The sequence below is a fragment of the Dendropsophus ebraccatus genome, chromosome 4 (assembly GCF_027789765.1).
Source record: "Dendropsophus ebraccatus isolate aDenEbr1 chromosome 4, aDenEbr1.pat, whole genome shotgun sequence".
Classification (NCBI taxonomy): domain Eukaryota; kingdom Metazoa; phylum Chordata; class Amphibia; order Anura; family Hylidae; genus Dendropsophus; species Dendropsophus ebraccatus.
This window is the reverse complement of record NC_091457.1, coordinates 123,831,561-123,853,875: the sequence shown is the minus strand read 5'-3', so window position 1 is coordinate 123,853,875 and position 22,315 is coordinate 123,831,561. Positions and strand designations below refer to the sequence as shown.

General features: G+C 40.9%; 1 protein-coding gene across 1 annotated transcript; it reads left to right on the top strand.

Annotated features, from left to right (window-relative positions):
• Positions 1–458: 458 nt before the first annotated feature.
• Positions 459–14,228, top strand: LOC138789325 (protein S100-A11-like). The gene is made up of 4 exons (XM_069967930.1): positions 459–596; positions 1,514–1,644; positions 8,642–8,798; positions 14,046–14,228. Exons 1-4 carry the CDS (start codon positions 459–461, stop codon positions 14,202–14,204), a joined length of 585 nt encoding a protein of 194 aa, XP_069824031.1. The 3' UTR covers positions 14,205–14,228.
• Positions 14,229–22,315: the final 8,087 nt, after the last annotated feature.

Sequence of the window (22,315 nt, the reverse complement as noted above, 5' to 3'; positions counted from 1 at the left end):
AGCCTGAAAAATCCTTTTCACACACAGGGGCTAAGCTCCAGGCCACAACTGGACACATTGACTTGGTCCCCCTATATAGTGTTCATATCCTTGTGCCGGTCACTACTGTACACTGCTCTCAGGAAGGAAGCAAGAAGCAGCTGACAGGTTCCTTTTAATAAGAACTAATGTGTTTTCCAGGTGACTGGGTCAGGTAAACAATTCTGGTAGAATGGCGTAAAGTAGAGGAACGTGAAACCTGCAACCAAGTGTTTTAAATCATTGTTAGCACGTTGAGTGTCAGGTAGTCATTAATTATTAAGAAATAACACAGTGTCCTCCTTCCTATAAACAAAAAGAACAAGAGGAGCCAGTGAGGGCGGAGCAAGTGACGGCGGAACCAGTGACGGTGATAGTGCGGATCACACATCAAACCATCATTTCTGAGAGATCAAAGTGAGATGAACAAGGATTGAAGCATGGCTCTTGTGGAAACTGCAGTGTACAACCTCCTGGGGGTCTTTCACAAATACTCTGCTCAGGAAGGAGATAATCTAAAACTGAATAGGTCTGAATTATCCATATTACTGGCTAATGAACTGCCATGCTGCTACCGGGTAAGTTGTTCAATATCAACTATGCATTATTGCTCAAGGGCTCCTAGTGCCAATGTTCCAATGCAGAGAGAAGTGTCTGTGAGCTAATCCTATACAGGTGTCAAACTGCGGCCCTCCAGCACTTGCACAACTACAATTCCCGTCATGCCTGGACAGCTAAAGCTTTGGCTTGAGCTTTGGATAATGGTGAACAACAGAAGATACAATCGGGTTAAACCAGAGGTCGAGAATGTAAAGAACCTTTGCTTCTGACCACGCTTAGTTGGATACTTGACAAAAATCTATTATCCAGTATAGAGGACAATTCCTTTCAAATAGTAAAGAATGGATCCTATTATGAATAGGTGGCTAAAAGGTCTTTGGATTGTTCTAGCAAGTTCTAAATTCATGTTGTAGGACTAAACATTATGTTAAAAGAGAGACATAGCACCATTACTTAAGAGGATTATAGAACAGGTGTCCCCCTGCATGTCTGTACAGCAGAACAATATGAATATGAACTGATAGATGGACAAAGTAACAAAAAAAGATCAACAATGGCAGACAGTATATACTTCTCTACTTGTGACTACTAGAGAAGATTCAGTATGCACTGGCCTCAGGGCTTTGTAAAAATATTTTTTTTTTTGGGGGGGGGGCAATGATGTTCACTATTACAATTGAATATATGTTTTATGTAGAGTTACTTGTAAGAGATGCTAAGGACAAATATTCTTTGTTTGTCCTTTGGCAAGGCATGTATTTCTGGTGTTACTATGTTTAAAGGATGTTAACATAACACTATAAAATCATTTGAGTTTTTATAGGTCATAATAATGGCACCATAAACATCTAAATGGGTGCCCATGGTGGTGCTAGGTTTTGCCATCCAGGGTAGAAGGGCCTCCATGGTCTTTGATCATTATTTTCTTTTTCAGGATGATGCAATAATGATGTTAGATTTGGATGGAGATGGACAAGTGGACTTCATGGAATTCATAGAATTTATTACCGATGTCACAACTGAACTACAGGACATGTATATATATAATCTTGTGAGATACAAAAGGTAAAGTGATCAATGATAACAAAAAAATTTATGCATTCATTGATAGATAGATAGATAGATAGATAGGAGATAGATAGATAGATAGATAGATAGATAATAGATAGAACACAAACTCTAAACCTTCAAGATCCCTCATGTTTACTGTCAGGCTATTAATAATTCAGGAGAAGCAGTAACATAGAGAATGTGGCTTACGGATAAGTAAGTAAAGAGCTCATTTGCACTCATGTCGCTGAGTATAATCTCCTTTGCACTTATATTACAATTTACAAATGGCTTTTAGAAGATCCACATTGTATTTCACTTCAGTAAACACCCAAGAAAACCAAATGTGTCACGACTTTATCGCCTGTAAGAAAGCCTAGCTCATCTTACTATATAATCTCTAGCATTATGCTACATACCTGTTATTCTTCTCATTAGACCAGTCTTCTCCTTATCTTTCACAGGTGTCCTCTCAGACTATAGAATGATAGGACACCTCTCTCCTCACAGTATCACGGTTGAACCGATGTTCTGCTCAGAATTACTACTGGTAAACATACCAATTGTCCGGCCTCTCTGCTCAACACTAATGAAAAAGTTTTCCCTTTCTTATCTACCATTTTCAGTGTCTTGCATAATGTCAATTAAGATCCCAAGTTACCATAAGTTTATTATGGAAATAAGTCCTCCCTTATAATATCCCTTATTATGAATGACCTTTTCCAAGCCAGAACCCAACAGAAACCACAATGCATGAAGCATGATTCCAAAAAATTACACGGATTCAAGAATTACTTATAGAAATGTAGAAGATTGTCAGTAGAAAAAAAAAAAACAACACTGGGTCCATCTTGCGTTTTAGTATTTCCCTTCTTATTATATATAATATATATATTTATCCCAGGCATGTTTAAATTCTGTTATTGTGGATTTACCTACCACATATGCTGGAATTTTGCTCCAAGCGTCTACTACTCTTTCAGTAATATTTTCTCATGTTGCTTCTAATCTTTCCCCCCAGCTAACCTCTGACTGTGTCCCCTTATCAGTGTACTGGTCATACATGTTGGATCAAAGTTGTCTGAAGACGCCAGCAATCTATAGAGCCAGCCCAAGTGTCCCCTAACAGCAGGTATAACATGTCACCTATCCAGCACCCCTAGTGGGTCTCATCCAGACCTGTTAGACTCCAGAATAGTGAATCTGCATTGTATCTGCACAAATATCATACAGCTCCTATGCACTACCAGTGCTCTTGTCTGAAACCCCAGTGGTGACATATTCTAGAGAATCTGTGACCTTATCTTATTAGAATAATCAAATATTTACAACAATAGAATATTCATTTTTGTGCCATTGTTTCGAGTTGCACAGTTTTCTCTCCAGAGTTTCCTCTCTAGTGCTCTCCAAGGCAGCCCAGACATGGAAATATCCTGGATGTGGGCCAGGTCTGGAGTCTAAGACACGGAGGCACTGTTATATGCAGTATAAAATGTGGCTGGCATTAGTTTAATCAGAAAGTTATTAGGAATTAGAATAATATTGTATCTAGAGCAGTGAAGGGGCTGCGGTGACATTTTAGCAGCTGTAAGTCAGATTCTCCATTGTGATTCCATGTGATAGGATGTTGCTCCCTATTAATCATGTCCGCTCTTTGCACTCATTTCTGTAAAGAATCTGTTCAGTGAATAATTGACTTGTCATAATAAATAGGAATCCGCTGTAAACAACAGGTCTGGGAGCCATTAAATTACAGCCGCATTTGTTATAGGTAGTTACCTCAGTATAAGCCGAGCTCCATATTGCACATTTTAATAATACATAGTATTAAGGTATCGTTTTTGGCCCTAGACAACAGCCTATGTGACCTTTTCAAGAAATCCATTTCTGTATTCATACTCATCTCTGAGCATCTCTGAGAAAAGCTTAATACAAGAAATTCAATCCAAGCCAAATTACTGCATTTGCCCATCAGTGCATTGTCATTTTGTCTTCCAATTTCCCAAATAAACCATAGCACGTCGTAAGTAGATATAAAGGCTTGTGATGCCCCTACACCCCAGTATTTTCTAGGGGTTATACTGCCATATATAGCCCCATAACACTGCCATACATGCTGCGCAAAGCCTGCATAATACTGCTATACTCCATCACATTCGAAATTGCAGTATACACATAGCAGACACAAAGACTGGCACACAGGCAATAATATAGTATCATATAATATATATATATATATATATATACATACATACTTTATTAAATGTACAAAAAATACAAACATATCAAATGGACAAAGCAAACCCTAACCCAAAAGCCATTAAAATCCCTCATACAGGAGAATGTAGCAACAACTCCCATACAATCCTCAAAAAATGACTACGGGTCCAACCCTGTGAATGTAGTATACACATAAGAAATGAATTGTTCTACCTCCTAAACTAAGGAAATAATGGGAAAACAAATGATACCACAAATTATTCTGCCCTTGTGAATACAGTAATATACCCAAAAGATGAGTTCAAAAAGTGATGAAGAAGAAAGAAAATATACATATATTCATACTTTCATTTGCGTCAGCCCCAAATTTTTATTTTCTTCTGCCTTTTTCTTTCTTTTTCCTAACTTTTTGCACTCACCTTTTAGGTATATTGCTGTATTCACAAGGGCAGAATAATTTGTGGTATCATTTGTTTTCCCATTAGTTCCTTAGTTCAGGAGGTAGAACAATTCATTTCTTATGTGTATCCTACATTGACAGGATTAGACCATTAGTCATTTTTTTCAGGATGGTGTGGGAGTTGTTGCTACATTCTCCTGTATGAGGGTATTTTAATGGCTTTTATGGGTTAGGGTTTGCTTTGTCTATTTGATATGTTTGTATTTTTGTACATTTATTAAAGTATATATATTTTTGATACTATACTATTGCTGGTGTGGCAGTCAGTTTTCTATATATTTTTTTTTTTGGTTGAACTGTGCTACTACAAACACAGACAGTGAGTGGTAAGCAGTGGGAGGGGCTGCTGGAGGGACCGCTCAAACGATCCTTAGATTGTCCCATTGAAGTTAGCAGTGGTCTGCTGCCGTTCCTGTTGCAGAGGCGAGGAGCAGTAGACTGTAGGTGCACAAACTGTGCTCTTTCACCATATTGAAAGACCCTAATCGGCCAACATAATGCATGTCAGCTGATCATAACCTTTCAACTTGCACCATAAGCCTAAATGATTATCGTCCTGAACGGTAATCAGCCAAGTAAGGCCAATAATTGTTTAGTGTTGTAAGATATCGGCCATCCAGTCGTTGACTAGCCAGCACAAGCTAAATTGCTGTCAGGAAATGAGCGGTCCATAATATAAGTGCTAAAACTATGGGGACAATACAGCCAGAAAGAAAATGGCTTGACTTCTCTTCCGAAGAGTATTTTGGATATTTTAAAGCTCGGCATATAGGGAGCAGCCCCATGTCCAATAACACAGTAATTACAGGTCACCGGGTTAATGTGGACCTTAATGATCAGTTCTTACAAGTTACAGCAGATTGTTTATATAAAAAAAGTTTATATAAAATCACTAGAGGAGAAGTGCACCAGATGTGACTGCCCGATACTACCAAACATTTCATGCCATTAACTACTGCAATGCTGGAGGGATTGCTTTTTTGGAATGTTGCAGCATGAGGAAATTTATTCTTGTAGAATTGGGGGGGGGGGGGGAGTTTTTTTATTATTATTATTTAATTAGCCCCAGAATGAGCCCCCAACTCCACTTTTACTTGTATAAAAAATTCTCAAGACCTGCAGTACTTATCAGCTGCTGCATGCCCTGCAGGAAGTGGTGTATTCTTTCCAGTCTGGAGCGCAGGAGAGGTTTTCTATGGGGATTTGCTGATCTGGACAGTTCCTGACATGGACATAGTTGGCAGTAAAAAGCATTGTGTCAGACTGGAAATAATACTCCTCTTCCTGCAGGATTTACAGCAGCTGATAAGTACTGTAAGACTTGAGATTTTTTTAACTGAAGTAAATTACAAATCTCTGGCACTTTCTGGCACCAGTTGATTTCAAGGAAAACATTTGTTCTCGCTATGCTGGCTACAAGTAGCCTTTACTACAGTGTCAGCGCAAGAGGGATAAACAATTCAGTGCCTGACAAGAACTCATCAAAGACCTTGTGGCAACCACATTGCCTGTCTTTATAGTAAATCTGCTAGTGGTCATGGACATCATAATAAGTAGATCTGCAGTGCCCCACTGAGTTCCCTGCAGGGCACGTGGTTGGGTGTTATCCAGCCAATGACTGATTTCATAAATGTTTGTGCTACACTAGTTTATACTGTTTGCTTTATGTTTAAGGGTATGTTCACACTGAGTAAAACAGGTGGCATTCTGCAGCGGAGCCCTTGCCACAGAATCCAGCCTGCCTCAGTGTGTCAATGGAATACCTTGCATTTGTTTAAGAAACGGTGTCTTCTTTTTAGTGGAAGAGCCTGTTGTTTCAGTAATGACTGTGAATGTCTGTTTAAAGAGGCACTGCCGTGGAAAACAAAAATGTAAGAAATCAACAGGGGTTGTAATCGCAAGCAGTTTTGCAATATAGTTGCTTAAGTTCTCTATGTTTTAACATATATATGGCCACTAGGTGTCTCCCATCTTGTCAAACTGCAGTCCACGCTCCCTCCCTGCTGATATTTGGTCTTTTCTTAGTTCAAAAAAAGAGACCAAACACAGGAAGTCCCAGTCCTTTGCGCACTCACAAACATAGCTATGAATTGACAGCCATTCCAGAGTACACATAAGTGGGACAGGTATTCATTGGGCATGTGTACAGCTGCTGCATATCCACATTCAGTAGCGGAGAATCCTACTCGCATTGTAAGGTCAGCTCTCCTTCCACACAGCACCAAAACCTCTGTAACCACACAGTGACATTATGCTGACTGAATTGTTGCATAACAAAGAGCATTGTCTTCTGGTTAGTATGCAGAGCTGATAATATAATAAGCAAAAAGTTAATAATATAATTAACCCAATTACCCACTCCTTGTGTGAGCGCACAAATGACTGGGACTTCCTGTGTTCGGTCCCTTTTTTGGAACAGAGAAAAGACCAAATATCAGCTTGGAGGGAGCATGGACTGCAGTTTGGCTGTATCTATAATGTTTTAAACGTAAATAGCTTTAAAAAAAATGAAGCAAGTACAGTATATTGCAAAACTGCTTGTGATCACAACCCCTGATGATTTCTTAATCTTTTAATTTTTTTTGCGAAAGGTACCCACTTTTTATCACAGTGGCTATTCTGTGACATGGCCGTGTTGCAGAACGACCTCTGTCTGTGATGTTAACCCCAACCGTTACTGCAGTACCGGCCGGATGAAAATCACTTCATGTTAATTTGAATAGGGGCATATTCGAGTGTGCCCACGTTCCAAACAACCATAGCAGACAATGTAGAGTACGTCCAGAGCTTTACTTTACATTGTCTGCACAGTGAATCTCGTGCGGCCGCTATTCAAAGAATAGCTGCCGCACTGACAGGTCAGTTTTCAGTGTGGCTGCGTGCAATCACGGCCAGAGTGTATACACTCTGGACGGGATTCCATAGAACACTATGGGGGAGATTTATTAAAGGGTGTAAATATACAACTGGTGTAAACTGCCCACAGCAACCAATCACAGCTGAGCTTTCAACTCTGGTAAAATATAAGAGGAGCTGTGATTGGTTGCTGTGGGCAGTTTACACCAGTTGTATATTTACACCCTTTCATAAATCTCCCCCAATGTCATTTGACACTTTGAATAAATAGTGGCTGGTGTTGAAAACTGCAATAATGGTCGTTATCTATTGAAATTAAACATTGTGTGAACAGGACCCAAAACATCATTGGCTTTCAACTTTTTTTTTTTTTTTTTTTGTATATTTGCTAAAGTGGTTTTAATACCTTGTGCAGAATAATACATTACTGTAATTTGGCCTCTTCTTTGTAAAAATCCATGTTCAATCCATGTTCTTCCCTACTTCAGCATCTGGGGTCCTTGGGCCATGACAGATAGATAGATAGATAGATAGATAGATAGATAGATAGATAGATAGATAGATAGATAGATAGATAGATAGATAGATAATAGATAGATAGATAATAGATAGATAGATAGATAGATAGATAGATAGATAGATAGATAGATATCATCACTGAATATTCCAATAGTCACTTAAAAATTACCTTTTATTATATCATTTAAAACACCAAACACTTTATTGCACAGCCATCACCTTTGCACTTTGTGCCACCAATTTTTTACACAGGAGAGTCTATTTGGGCACTCTTCAGACCTTGTAGCATGTTTCTGGTACCCAAATTGTCCTCTTCTTATATGTTACACTGTATATGTTATGTCAACACAAAAAAAAAAAAAAAAGTCTGTTTGGGTACTTTTCAGACCTGGTTGCGTTTTTGATGCGTTTTTTTGTCTGTCCATGCGTTTTTTGCACCCAGCTCTTCCTCCTATTGCATACTATACAGTGCATATAGCCATTAGTAGTGGTTATTATCCGTGTGTATTTTCCAGCTGTGTTCCCATATTGCACATATCATTTCATATTGCACTCGTATAATGGTCACAGTCTTTTATATTGTGCTTAAGTATCACGGTTAAAGTCACTACTAAATGTCCCAATTTTCCATTAATAAATTTTCAAACAAGAAAATATTTATTTGCTGAAGATATGTTACTTCCCTTGTTCATGGGGTTCACTTCAGTATTCTCATGGTCTGGCCCAACGCGTTTCCGCAGCCTCTCATCAGGGGCCTTGCTGCTTCTTTAACTCTGGAGCTCTGCGACGTCTGTTGTGTGCTGGTGCATATCAGATGATGGCTGTGCACTCAGATAGATAGATAGATAGATAGATAGATAGATAGATAGATAGATAGATAGATAGAATCATTACACTTATGTGTTCCCCCTTATATCTATGACATGCAATTCATGTTTCCCCACTTTTGTCTTGCAGAGGAACCAAGTTTGGCGCTCAGACTCGATCTGAGAAAGCGATCGTTTCCTTGATTAAAGTATTTTATAAATATGCAGGAAAAGGTGGAGACCCGTACAACCTGGAAACAAAGGAGCTCAAACAACTTTTAAGAAAAGAGATGCCAACTCTGCACCCTGTAAGATTATTTATAAATCTAATATACATAGGTTTCCTATGTGGGTAGAAAAAGCAGGACTTACAGAATTTTCGTATGTGAGTGCAGAAACAGGTCTCACAGGCTTCCTCTATGTAGGTGAGGAAGCAGGAATCTCAGGCTTTCTCTATGTAGGTGGGGAAGCAGGACTCTCAGGCTTTCTCTATGTAGGTGGAGAAGCAGGACTTATAGGCTTTCTCTTTGTAGGTGGGGAATCAGGACTCTCAGGCTTTCTCTATGTGGGTGGGGAAGCAGGACTCATAGGCTTCCTCTATGCGATAAGGAAGGAGGACTCTCAGGCTTTCTCTATGTGATAAGAAGCGGGAATCTCAGGCTTTCTCTATGTGATAAGGAAGCAGGAATCTCAGGCTTTCTCTATGTAGGTGGGGAAGCAGGACTCTCATGCTTTCTCTATGTGGGTGGGGAATCAGGACTCACAGGCTTTCTCTATGTGGGTGGGGAATCAGGACTCACAGGCTTTCTCTATGTGGGTGAGGAAAGCAGCACTCACAGGCTTTCTCTATATAGGTGGGGAAGCAGGACTCATAGGCTTTCTCTATGTGGGTGGGGAATCAGGGCTCACAGGCTTTCTCTATGTGGGTGGGGAAAGCAGCACTCACAGGCTTTCTCTATATAGGTGGGGAAGCAGGACTCACAGGCTTTCTCTATGTGGGTGGGGAAGCAGGACTCTCAGGCTTTCACTATGTGGGTGGGGAAAGCAGCACTCACAGGCTTTCTCTATGTAGGTGGGGAAGCAGGACTCTCATGCTTTCTCTATGTAGGTGGGGAAGAAGGACTCATAGACTTTCTCTATGTGGGTGGGGAATCAGGACTCACAGGCTTTCTTTATGTAGGTGGAAAGGCAGGACTCACAGGCTTTCTCAAGGTGGGTGGGGAAAGCAGCACTCACAGGCTTTCTCTATGTAGGTGGGGAAGCAGGACTCTCATGCTTTCTCTATGTAGGTGGGGAAGAAGGACTCATAGACTTTCTCTATGTGGGTGGGGAATCAGGACTCACAGGCTTTCTTTATGTAGGTGGAAAGGCAGGACTCACAGGCTTTCTCAAGGTGGGTGGGGGAAGCAGGACTCACAGGTTTTCTCTACCAAACCAAACTATATGAAACTATATATCCCTGTAATCAGCATCTCCCCTGCCATCCTGTGAAGCCCTCATAAAGGAGACCAGGCAGAGCTAACTTGAGACATGTTTCACATTTTAGAAATTGTGTTGTGTTCAGCATTTTTTTATACTATCATCTATCCAGCTAATAGTGCAATCATTTATCCGTAGTATTATTAATCTGTAGCTTACATGTATTATTCATTACTGAAATACAGAGGCTGCAATATCAATTTATTTTACAAACTCATTTATTTTTATATTAAGTAAATGACCAGGCACTGGGACATATGTAAATTAAATCAATGATTGATAGATTCCATAATCCTGATAATCATTCCACCGAGGTTGCCATACAATAGTGAGGCAAACAGTATAAATCATGTATGGACCATCTGTAAACATGTTAAGGCTTGTAATAATTATTAATGTCTTTATTCAGACATGTTTACATTTCAGTATGAATGGGATTATCTGCTGTCCAAATTATTCAATACCATAGGAAAGAGACATATCTAGAGAGGGGGAGAGATAATATATATATCTATATCTATATATATATATATATATATATATATATATATATATATATATATATATGTATGTATGTACGAGGGACGGGCTAAGCAAATGAGGAAGCAAATTTTTGCATATTTCATTTTAAAAATTTGTAAAAAATAAATAAATAAATAAAATGATATGCTTACCTCTCCATGCCCCCCATGTCCTCTTCCGTCCCTGTGCCTCCAGCCCGCTCAGCCAATTACTGTCTGTCACTTTCATCTCTGGAGTGACATCCAGACAAGGGATAGCCCTGCGACCAGTGATTGTCTAGAGTGTCACAGGCCACGGAGCTGTCCTGTCTTAGCCAGTAATTGGCAACACAGAAGAGGACACAAGGGAAGCGCAACAATTATTTAGCTGTTTTAGTGTGGTTCATTAAGATTTGTTTCACAAGTTCGCAAATTTAAAAGCCCAAAATGTGCAAACCTGGCAAACCGAATTTTTTTTAAACTTCCCTCATCTCTAATATATACAAAGAAACACAAAAAAGTTATGCAACATAAAAACACAATCTTATTTACTATACATTGTATAGATTGTTACAGGCTATAATAAACTTTCAGATAATTTGTTACTGGTTTGGTTTAAAAAAAACACTCCTTAAGGGTATATTCACACGGGCGGGCTCGCAGCGAGATTCTCGCTGCGAGCCCGGCAGGTCCTGGCAGTTCCCATACACTACATACTTGCTGCTGTCTAAACGACCGCAGCGAGTATGTAATTATACCGCCCTTAACCCCTTCTGCTCCCGCCTGGCTCCCCCGCTGTAAGCAGCATACTTTACCTGTCCTTGCTGCACGGGTCCGGCGTCCTGCTCTCCTGTCCGGCCAATTAGTGTGTTGCCCAGCCGCAGCCACTGATTGGCCAGACGGGAGAGCAGGACGCCAGACCCGTGCAGCAAGGACAGGTAATGTATGCTGCTTACAGCGGGGGAGCCGGGCGGGAGCAGAAGGGGTTAAGGGCGGTATAATTACATACTCGCTGCGGTCGTTTAGACAGCAGCAAGTATGTAGTGTATGGGAACTGCCAGGACCTGCCGGGCTCGCAGCGAGAATCTCGCTGCGAGCCCACCCGTGTGAATATACCCTAACAGTGAAATTGCAAAACCAAGAAGTAATATCAGAGGGGTATTATAACTAGGAACCATTCACTTCAATAGCGCTAATATGCAATACCACACACAAACTAAAGACAAGAGTAGCACTATTTCTGTAGGTTGGAACAATTATATCAATTTCAAATGTGTAGGTTTTTGTATGTTTTACATCTTTTCCACAGCAAACACTTTTTATAAAAAAAAAATAGTTTTTCTCCCTCCGCATTTTAATACTTTTTACCTCCCCCCTCCTTGCTCGGTGCTGGGAACATATACAAAGTACTACTTCCCCATTATCTGCAGATAACGGGGAAGTAGTACCTGTGCTATCTATCGCCGCCCGCGCCGCCGCCGCTTACAGAAGTGCCGCGCCGCTCCGCCGCTGCTCACAGAAGTGCCCTCTCCTCCTCCGCTCCCCTCCTCCTCCCGGCTTGAAACACTATGGTTGCGCTGACTCCACGCCGCCACTCACACTATCCGGTCAGCCGCCGCTCTCTGTACCTGCAGGCCGGCCGCGTCAGCCCTCACCCACCCAACTACCTCACCCACCCAACTACATGGAAAAAGTAGTTTTAATTTGTTCAATGTAAATTTTTAAAGAAAATTTTATAATTATTTTTATTATTATTTTTATTTTATTTTTAATTCCTTAAGCATTACAAACCAATCCTTCGATTACTTTGCTTGATATAAAGCTTTAGTATACTCAATATACCAAAGCATATTGCCTGTCAGTGTGAAAGGGGTCGTGTCATTAAGAAAGCCAGGTCTAAACAGGCATTTTGTCAATGAAACACATTTCAAATGTACAAGCATTTCTGAAAATACTAAATGCACTTTAAGAAGTACAGACTTAAGGCCGTATTATACTAAATGATTACCAGCTGTTCTGGCCGTACAGGACATGGTAAAAAGCAACAATCAGCCCACAAGCACAGTGTCAGCTGTAAGGCTGGGTTCACACAGCGCTTTCAGCATACATTTAACGGATCAGTTTTTTTTTTACGGACAAAAATATAGTGTCAGCAACGTTTTTGTGTCCGTAAAAAAAAACGGATCCATTTTGATCCGTTTTTTTTTTTTTTATAATGGAAGTCAATGAAAAAACGGATCAAAACAGATGCACACAAATGCATCCGTTTTTTGCAATCCGTTGTTTCATCCGTTTTTTGCAAAAAAAAACGGATGAAAAAACGGATTGCAAAAACGCAGTGTGAACCCAGCCTAATAGGAGAGGCAGTAGCAGACAGCCACTGACTTCAATGGGCCACCGGGATGATCTCCGGATTGTCCATGCAGCCCCTCCCGCAGCTCCCCATGGCCCCCTGCTCCTCCCTGCTCGCTGTGTGCACATGTATTAGTACAGGCAGTGAGCGGGGAACGAGGGAGAAGCAATCACCATGTCGTCGCTCGCCCCCCACCCCCAATATCATGCTGTGTAATATGGACTTTAGCAATCTCCCATGTGTCTGCATTGTTTTGATACCCTGCTGCCCTTGTTTACAATCCACTAAAGTGGGTAAACAGTAATCTGTAGGAAGTACTGACAGTTGTTCTCCGTTGAGTCTGCGAACAAGGGGAATTGTGGGAATGTGTGCCCTGTAGCATGGGAACAGCAGAGTCACAGTTTACAGAGGAAACCAGGAAGTGATTAGATCCATTGGAGAGTAAAACAATACACTTTTACACTCCTATATATATATATTTATGTGGTACATTTTTGCTTTTAAAAACTTTGCTTCATGACACAACCCCTTTAGGCCTCTTCCACATCCTTAAAGGCATACAGCCATGGCAGGCCTGGGGATCTTTGCTAGGCCCCTGCCTACCATAGCAACCATTGGCATTGCAATCACTTTACCTGGAAACCCCAAGACCCATCATGGCCATTTTGAGGTCACTTACTCAGAGCCCCTTTTGAAATGTCCTGTGTGTAAAATGATAACAATAAAGCTTACAGTTGAATTAAAAATAGTCAAACACCTATTTTGTATAGATGGAGGGTGCCCCATCTAAAAACGTTTTTCTCTCATGGGTCCAAGTAACCCGTCCAACCAACACTGTCCATAATGTAGCACTAAAATGATACTTTCTTTTTCTCAGGACTTACTGTTTTACCTTATGCCCTATTCACACATCCTGTTCCTGTCCGCAATTGCGGATCCGCAATAATATAGGACCAATGTATTTCAATGGACCTATACACACATCCGTGTTGTGTACTGGGCTGCAATCCGTTCCGCAAAAAAAAAAGGACAGACCCTAGTACGGACAGTAACTGACACATCCAATACAACTCTATGGGGTCTGTATTTTACTGAAGCAATACGGATGCAATACGGATGCAATACGGACTGAATTTGCGGATTGTATACTGACTGAAATTTGCGGATTGGAAAAATATACTGACGTGTGAATAGACCCTTATTCCACTCTTCATGTATTGCAGTGTTTAGAAGGTAATAACCACTTCAGAGAAATCCTCAGCAACTTGGAAAGCAAACGCAAAGGTACAGTGGACTTTAAGGAGTTCATGTCGTTTGTGGCAAACTTTGCTGTGGCGGTTGAGTTTTCCTTCGTGAACGCCCCCGACTCGGATGACGACTGACACCAATGGGTCCAGCATTTTTTCATACTGTTTCCAATCTTTCTCCTTCAGTGTGTACTTAAAGGGGTTATCCAGCGCTACAAAAACATGGCCACTTTCCCCCTACTGTTGTCTCCAGTTTGGTTGGGGTTTTGAAACTCAGTTCCATTGAAGTAAATGGAGCTTAATTGCAAACCGTACCTGAACTGGAGACAACAGTAGGGGGAAAAGTGGCCATGTTTTTGTAGCGCTGGATAACCCCTTTAACAATTTATCGTTCCTTTTTTTTTTCGTTTTTGTTATTTTTCTGCCCTAAGAGCAGCTTTGACACAATCTATCTGTATTGCAATCAGCCAATAAATTGTCATCTCTCTATGTACTTTAGCTGAGGAAACTAATACCAGCTTCTATGGGCTCTACTATACAGATTGATTATCAGCCAATATTTCCCTGTGTAATAAGTTAGCAATTTGACTTGCAAAAAAACATCATTCATTGGCGTCACATTTTCCAGTGTAAAAGGTTACCTGTTGCAGATCTGGCACTGAATTGCATGAGTTTAAGTCACATCTCTGCATCTAAATGCGGAATAAGCCCTAAATGCATGAGATTGAACCCATGCTAAATCTGATTTATTCAGTGTGGCATCCCTGACACCTCCTGATCTTGCATGGAAAAAAGTAAAGCACATGCTGAAACCCAACATAGCTAATCATGATTATTATTTTGATGTCTTAGCTGACAACGTACATTTTATACACTGTGTGCATTGGACGTCCGTCGTTCCATTTACTTCAATGCATTCCATTGAGGTCAATTAAAATGCAGTAATAATGGACATCTTTTTAAAAAGAAAAAGTGGACGCCTTTTCCCTTTTTTTTTTTTTTTTTTACTTAATGTGAACTTAGCCTTAGTTTTTTAATTTTTGGTTTATTGAAATGGTTTTATGAGGCAGTCATATTGAAACCTCCATTTAACTATAGTTATTATAACAGACACTACTAAGCATAGAATATTGTTGGCAGCTGTTGGGCTTCATGTACTCAACCTGAGCAACTCTGTGTCATCCATTTTTCTTGCAAGATCTTGTGAGCAGGGCCCTCACTCCATTTGTTTGTTTGTTTGTTAATAAGTTTGTTATTTGTGTAATGTCTGCTTATCCCTGTGTATGTACTCTCTGTATTGTAAAGTGCTGCAGAATATCTTGGTGCTATATAAAGGTGATGATGATGGTGGTGATGATAATTATTATTATTAGTATTAAAATTTTGAAACAAAAAGGTTGCTTCTCTCTTCCTTACTTTACCCTCCTTGCCCTCACTTTACCTCTTTGTTGTCTATTTTGTGGAGATTGTTTTTCATTGTTGATGACATATTCATGTATGTATCATAAATCTTCACTGGAGGTCGTGTATCATTTTAACATGACTTGTAATGTGCTGATGTTCAATAAAATGCTTACTGAACCCTAAAAACCACTGGTAGATCATTGCACATGTATGAAATGGGCACTCAGTAGTGATTGTCATATTGTCAACTGACTGTGTGTAACAATAGGGATCCAAACTAGAAATTCCATTTCAAGAGCAGAGGGCATGGAATACACATTGGAGTCACTGTGGAATTAAAGAATTAACTAAATTAAAACGATATTCAGGAGGTATGCCTCCCTGGCTCCAGCGCTGCCAATGCAATCGCTAATACAATCCTGCCCGTTTGGCCACTTCTGGGTACGGCCAAGACAGCCAATCAGTAGCTGCAGCGCGGTCCGCAATGTCATGGCCCCAGCACCCGGAAGTGCCCGAACAAGAAAAGGAGAGGCAGATAGCGGAAGCAGTGCTGCAACCAGAGAGGTAAGTTTACTTTACGATGTTACAACAGCCCATGCCTGGCCATATTCTAAAAAAGACCCCTTCCTCAGAATACCTCTTTAAATTCCTTTAACCCAATGGTCTCCATTTTTTGTCTCTTTAGCTGTTAAAATGATCTGAAAGCCTGTGGATTTTGCAGTCACCTGGGTACCATGAATTGAAAACAACTTCTCTGAATGGTCACTGTCATTTCACCAAAGTTTGCAAAATCAATAGTTTAAAGAAGCAGTCCAGTTTTTTTTTTATTCTTCCCCCTGCTGCAGGCTGGTGCATATACTTACGAATGATGGTCACTGTCCAGCGGCGCAGCTTCGCTCTGGGCCTACAGCGCTGCTTAATCCCATGGGAGCCCATAAGACCTCTTCAGCTTCAGCTCTCATAGAGATGCATTGGAGATCCTGACTCCCAGCCTTCAACAGACCTGTAGAAAGAAGAGGGGCAAAAAGACCTGTGATGTCACCACCAGCAAGATCAGAGTGGCGATGTAGGACTGAAATGAAGCCGCACCGTGAGACAGCTATCATCATTGGTAAGTATATGCACCAGCCTGCAGCGGGGGGGGGGGGAAGAATAAAAAAAAAAAACCTGGATGGCTCCTTTAAGGTAATATCAGATACTTTACAAGTAGACGTGTTGGAGCTGATGCGTTCATGCAACAAGGTTACCAGCAGGAGGTCCAATAAGCATGTAAAAATTTTAATATCTCAACAACACTATGTTTCGAGGTCAGGAGACTTCTTTCTCAAGTTACAGTGGAATTAACCACAAATCTCTTAGTGAAGTTGTACTAATGTTGTATCATAGGACAACAACACTAGGTGAGTCTAATCCTTTTTACTGACCTACTGACTTATAACGTTATTATCTGATGGTGCGCCCATTTGTCTTTTTTAGAGCCTTGCTGAATATACTTTATAATATACAAAACAGTAGAAACAGTAAAGCGCACTCACCGCATTGGCTGTTGGAACGATGCTTTATTTCATACAAAAATCCATGTGTTCATGGGGGAGGGAGAGCAGGTCGGCGTCCAAGCAGCGAACGACAGTTTTCGCATCACATGACACGAAAATGGTCGTTGCACGCCTCTGATTACTCCCCTCTCCGCTCAAACAAGAGATTTTATTTTTGGCTACATCATCGAGCCTATAAACATATAAATATATACAGTATATATGGGGTACAGTTTTTTTGCTATGGGGCCCTATGAACCCTAGCTACGCCCCTGGATGTTGGGCTTCATCCACTAGCTCAGAGATTACTGAAAATTATAGCTGGAACCTGCATAGGAGACAACTGATGAAAATTCCATACACAAGTTATGTAATAGCAAGACAAAATGGTACTCCTCATGTACATATAGCACTATACTATACCTGAAATGACAGGTTTTATCTAATTGTTTGGAACAAGTCCTAATATGCAATCTCTAGCAGTAAAAAAAAAAAAAACTGACCAGGGTAAGGATCATTTTAAAAGTAAGTATGTTTGCTGGAATACAGAGATAAACTGTAATACAGAGATAAACACTGTTATTAACTTCCACTGAGAAAAAGAGAATAAGAATAGAGAAGAAAATGAATTTCAGTGCAATATATAGAGCTGAAGCTGAATGAAAATATTGTTTCATCCTAAATTTGCATGAATGCATGCAAATCCACTTTACTGTTGACACTTTGCCCCAGGCACCATATAATGTCTGTATTCATACCATTATGTAATATCAGCCTTAATCTGACAGGCTTTATCTGCTTTATAATGGTGTCAGCATATTTGAGATCTTATTTTAAAACACAGCTTTGGGTTTGGATTTTAATTAGAAAGAACCTGAAGCATGACCAGAACCATACGCTGTGTATGTAGGACAAGGGCGCTAATCCCAGAAATCTGCACATATGTAATTATTCTGCAAAGCAGAGCGCCCCGTAGAAGGATTTCGTACCATTAGCAAGCATCACTCAGTTAAGCGTGAAATAAGCTGAAACTTTGCAATGTACATATATTACTGCTTCAGTTCTTAAAGGGAAAGGGCAAAAATACTGCGGAGACACCATCAACTGTTTCTCAACATCAGTGAATTAGCTAGACCTTCTACCTGGAAGAAACGACTAAACCAAGGGATGTCTCCAGTCAAGGAAACCACTTTCCAACAAGCCACCCTCAAGTATGACCTGACCTGGGAAATACCCAAGCAAGGTATCCATCCATAGACAGCTATTTCGGGGTATTTGCCCCTCATCAGTGTGGAGCAGGATTCTCGCTAGTGGGAACAAAGTCTAGTAAGTGCATTCAAATAAATTATTGTTGACCTCAGGGAAATTAACCAAAACACTGCCGAGACACAATCATGAGTTTCTCAACGTCACTGAATCAAGGAACATTGCCTCCTGGGTAGACAAACATGCAAAAATAGTGTAGAGACATCAGTACATATTTCTCAAAGTCAGTGAACTAGCCAGACCTTCTACTGCGAAGTAAAAACCAGTCCAAGTGGAGTCTTCAGTGAACCACCATCCAACAAGCCACAGTCAAGCATGACTTGACCTGGGAAATACCCAAGCAGGGTATCCATCCACAGACAGCTATTTCGGGGTATTTGCGCTCATCAATGTGGAGCAGTTCCTTCCAGATGGAAGGTCTGGCTAGTTTACTGACGTTGAGAAACACAAGATGGTGTCTCTGCAGTATTTTTTCCATATGTTTCCCAGGGGGCAATGTTCCTAGATTCACTGACATTGAGAAACACAAGATGGTGTCTCTGCTCTGTTTTGGATGATCTCCCTGAGCTCAACTGTCATTCCTTAAAGCTAAAGTGTCGTCAGATGAATCTAAGCTGCTGATAGCACTTTATAGTGCCCGGGACGCTGAGGAGGAAGGTATGTGTCTTACCTTTCTCCTCTGCACCAGTCTTGCACTGTAAGCCAGGATAATCTTCGACCAGGAGCCCTGCCCTGCCCCCGCTCCACTCATAATTAATGGAGCAGATGGGCTGGATGACGCTGTGGGGGCAGGGCATTGCTCCTAACAGTGTTCCCAGATTATCCTAACAGCGCAGGACTGGTGCTGAGGAGGAAGGTAAGACACATACCTCTCTCCTCAGCGTCCTGGGCACTATAGGGGATATAAGCAGGTTATATTTGTCTAAGCTGATAGTTCCTCTTTAATTCAAATTTTGATGTTAAAAATATTTTTTTAAGATTTTCTTCTATTTTACTACTTCTATTTTATTCAATATTTTAAAATAAGCTGACACATCTTGGCTGGAGTTTATATTTGGGCACTCTGGTTTAAGGGTAGTCCCCAATGTAATACCAGACCTGCCATGTACTATGAGCAGGTGAGTTAAAGGGAACCAATCAGCACTATGTGCTGATTGGGCTCTTAGAATGCGAACAGGCACCCGCAGAGTGCGCCATCAGGACAGAAAGCCCTGACTAGTCACAGCCCAGATGCTCACCCCTGACATGAAGACCACGGAGCCCGAGACCACAGGTGACCCGGCTGCGAGGTATGTAAGCCATTCTGGCAGTACAAATGTGCTGATTAGTTCCCTTTAAGCGGAATCTAATCTTTCCTCAGGATTCAAGGCATCAGATTCATACAGAGCATTGTATTTGTACATTCCTTGTCACAGACAAATGTTCCCAGCAAGTGATTATATCCATTGTATTATTTTATAGCATAATAAAAGGCAAGCGGATGATTTGCAAAGCAATTATTACGACTTGACTTAAGTGACCCTAGAAATAACTTGTGGTGCTTGGAGCAGAAGTTAAATGGTGCTCCGCTAAAACCAGAATTAGCACGGCTAAGAGGAGACAAAGACAATGAATAAAGTGACCGTGAATATCTTAAAGAGCTATTTTAAGAGATAGATTCTAGCCATGGGTGCAGCATTAGTTTCTGATGATAATCCCATTTTATATAAAACATATACCTAATGGGGACATGCCTCCTATATTTCTTGAAGAGGAAGAAGGAACCCAATTTGGCTAGGTAGGTCCAATGGGGGTTGTGTCAATTATGGTGTCATTGCATCTTCGTATCCATGGACCAGGACTTCCAGATTAACAGATGATCCCACTGCTGATCCGGAAGCAGTTTGTGACAGGTGCACTTTGCAGTCTCCAGACTTTATTTATTATGACAGTTTGGACTGGATGGAGAAGAAAAAGAAAGAGAACATCCACTTCCTGCAAAAAGGTCTTCTGCAAGTCACTGAATTTAAGGAGGATTTTTGTCACCTCCCCTTATATGTCTCGTATAGTCCAACAAAATGTATACAAAAGTCTCTAGGTAGCTCAAGATCTTTGTCAATGGTAGCATATTGAAGTAGTGTTAACTATAGACACAGAACAGTAGGACAACAGTTGGGTTGGGGTCCTGAGTTATGGGAACAACCCAGGGTGTACTTAATATTGCAGCAGATTTTATATATATATATATATATATATATATATATATATATATATATATATGTCTGCAGTGAAACAGCCACAAGAGATGGGGATTATGTCTCATGTTTTGTGCCTCTGTAAGGCAGCCATGTAATTTAATAAATGTGAATTGCATTTAAACCTGCTCTTCCGTCTCCTTGGATTTATTTAGAAGGTGTGCATTACATAAAAATATCATTTCAGGATTTCCTTCAGGGTTAGGATGTCCTGCTCTTTTTTACAGTGAGGATTCTAAAGATAGAAGCTTAAGCCATAACTACTCTCATTCCCATGTGCTGCACTTGGAAACACTGCAAAGCAGTCTGGGTTGCCATTAGCCGGGGTAGCTTTGGCAGTGTTGTGGCTCCTAGGTGGGCATGGGTCACTTGGATATTTGTCAGAGTAGCCTGGAGTGGTGTTGGTACCCAAATCCGGTCAGACAGGCACTGCTTCTGCAGGTTTGGATAACCCAAGTGTAACCTGGTGTGTAGGTGCAAAATGATTGACAGAGTCCAGTAGCTTAACCAAAATAACATCCATTTACTGTGGTACTTTTTAGCACAATACAAAATAAGGCTTTTTGTAACTGAAGGTGCAGGCAAGAGGTGAAAAAAAAGTTGTAACAGCATAAGTGAGAGTAGAGGAGCGCCTTGAGGGCCCTGTCCAATTTAGCTGTGTACACTGCTTGGATCGGGTAGTGAAGAAAAGAAGACACTTGTACTCACATATCTGACCGCTTAATGCCCTACAATGTCGGGATACCTGTCCTATAAGGGTAGTGCGAAGTCTTTTCTTTGTCCCTGACAGGGGTCCTGGCCAAAGCCAGGCTCTGCCTTCACTGCAGCAGGAACTGTGTCTTTGTGTATCTCTCTTTCACTGAACTGACAAAAGACCCTTCCACCAGGAACTGACCACCTTTTATACGGGCAAACTAAGTCTCCCAGTGATTGGTGGGGTGTGTGCAAAAGAGAAACAGAAGAAGATAGGACAGAAAGAGAAGGGAAACAGGCCTTCACCTGTGATTGGACATAAGAATAACATGTGACGCAAAACAGTTAACCCAGTGCATTCCTTCAGCTCTGCATAGAGAAATACAGAAAAAAACATAGCAGTGACACCTAGTGGGAAAAACATAGAATACACCCAGACTATATCCCACTGACAGAACCTGTTACAAGTTACTTTTCCCAGGTGCAATAAAAATATAGTGGCACACCTGTGCTGGGACATGACATAAGCTCTAGATAGGATAATAAGAGGAAGGTGCCATGAGTAGCTGATTACAGTATGGAGTGCCAATTATTACATATACTTTTACTCTATATACACAGTAGAGAATGAATGTAGAGAATGAATGGAGGGCCAGCATTCATGCATAGCCTGCAGCTCCATTCAGAGGGCATTTTGGGGTCTCTGTATTAAAGATTGCAGGGGGCCCATCAGACCTTATCCTGTGGATATTGTGGATAGGGCATAACCTTTCTTGATGGGAATACCTCTTTAAGGCTATGTTCACACAATGTGAACACCCGGCCGTTCCATGACCCCGGCCCGGATCATCCCAGCTGAAGTTGATGTCTTCTATGCAGTTCTCATAGAGAAGCAAAGAATAGATAAGACAAAGAATTTGGGGCACTGTAGCTTAGGTTGTATAAGGGCCTGTAGCAGAGTAGATGAGAGTTCTGGGACAGCTTGTCCAATAAGAGTTTGGGAACAGCTTGGCCAGATTGTGCACCTGCAGTTCTCATGCCTGAGGGTGCACAACATAGAAACCCATTGCTGCTGGTATCTAGAGAAGAAAAGCTGACCTCAAGAGATAAACGG

Bases quoted from the DNA above. Each gene is read 5' to 3' on its own strand.
- LOC138789325 (XM_069967930.1), top strand. From the start codon at position 459: ATGGCTCTTGTGGAAACTGCAGTGTACAACCTCCTGGGGGTCTTTCAC. The intron at 597-1,513 runs GTAAGTTGTTCA...TTTCTTTTTCAG, and splicing joins AACTGCCATGCTGCTACCGG to GATGATGCAATAATGATGTT. The intron at 8,799-14,045 runs GTAAGATTATTT...CATGTATTGCAG, and splicing joins AGATGCCAACTCTGCACCCT to TGTTTAGAAGGTAATAACCA.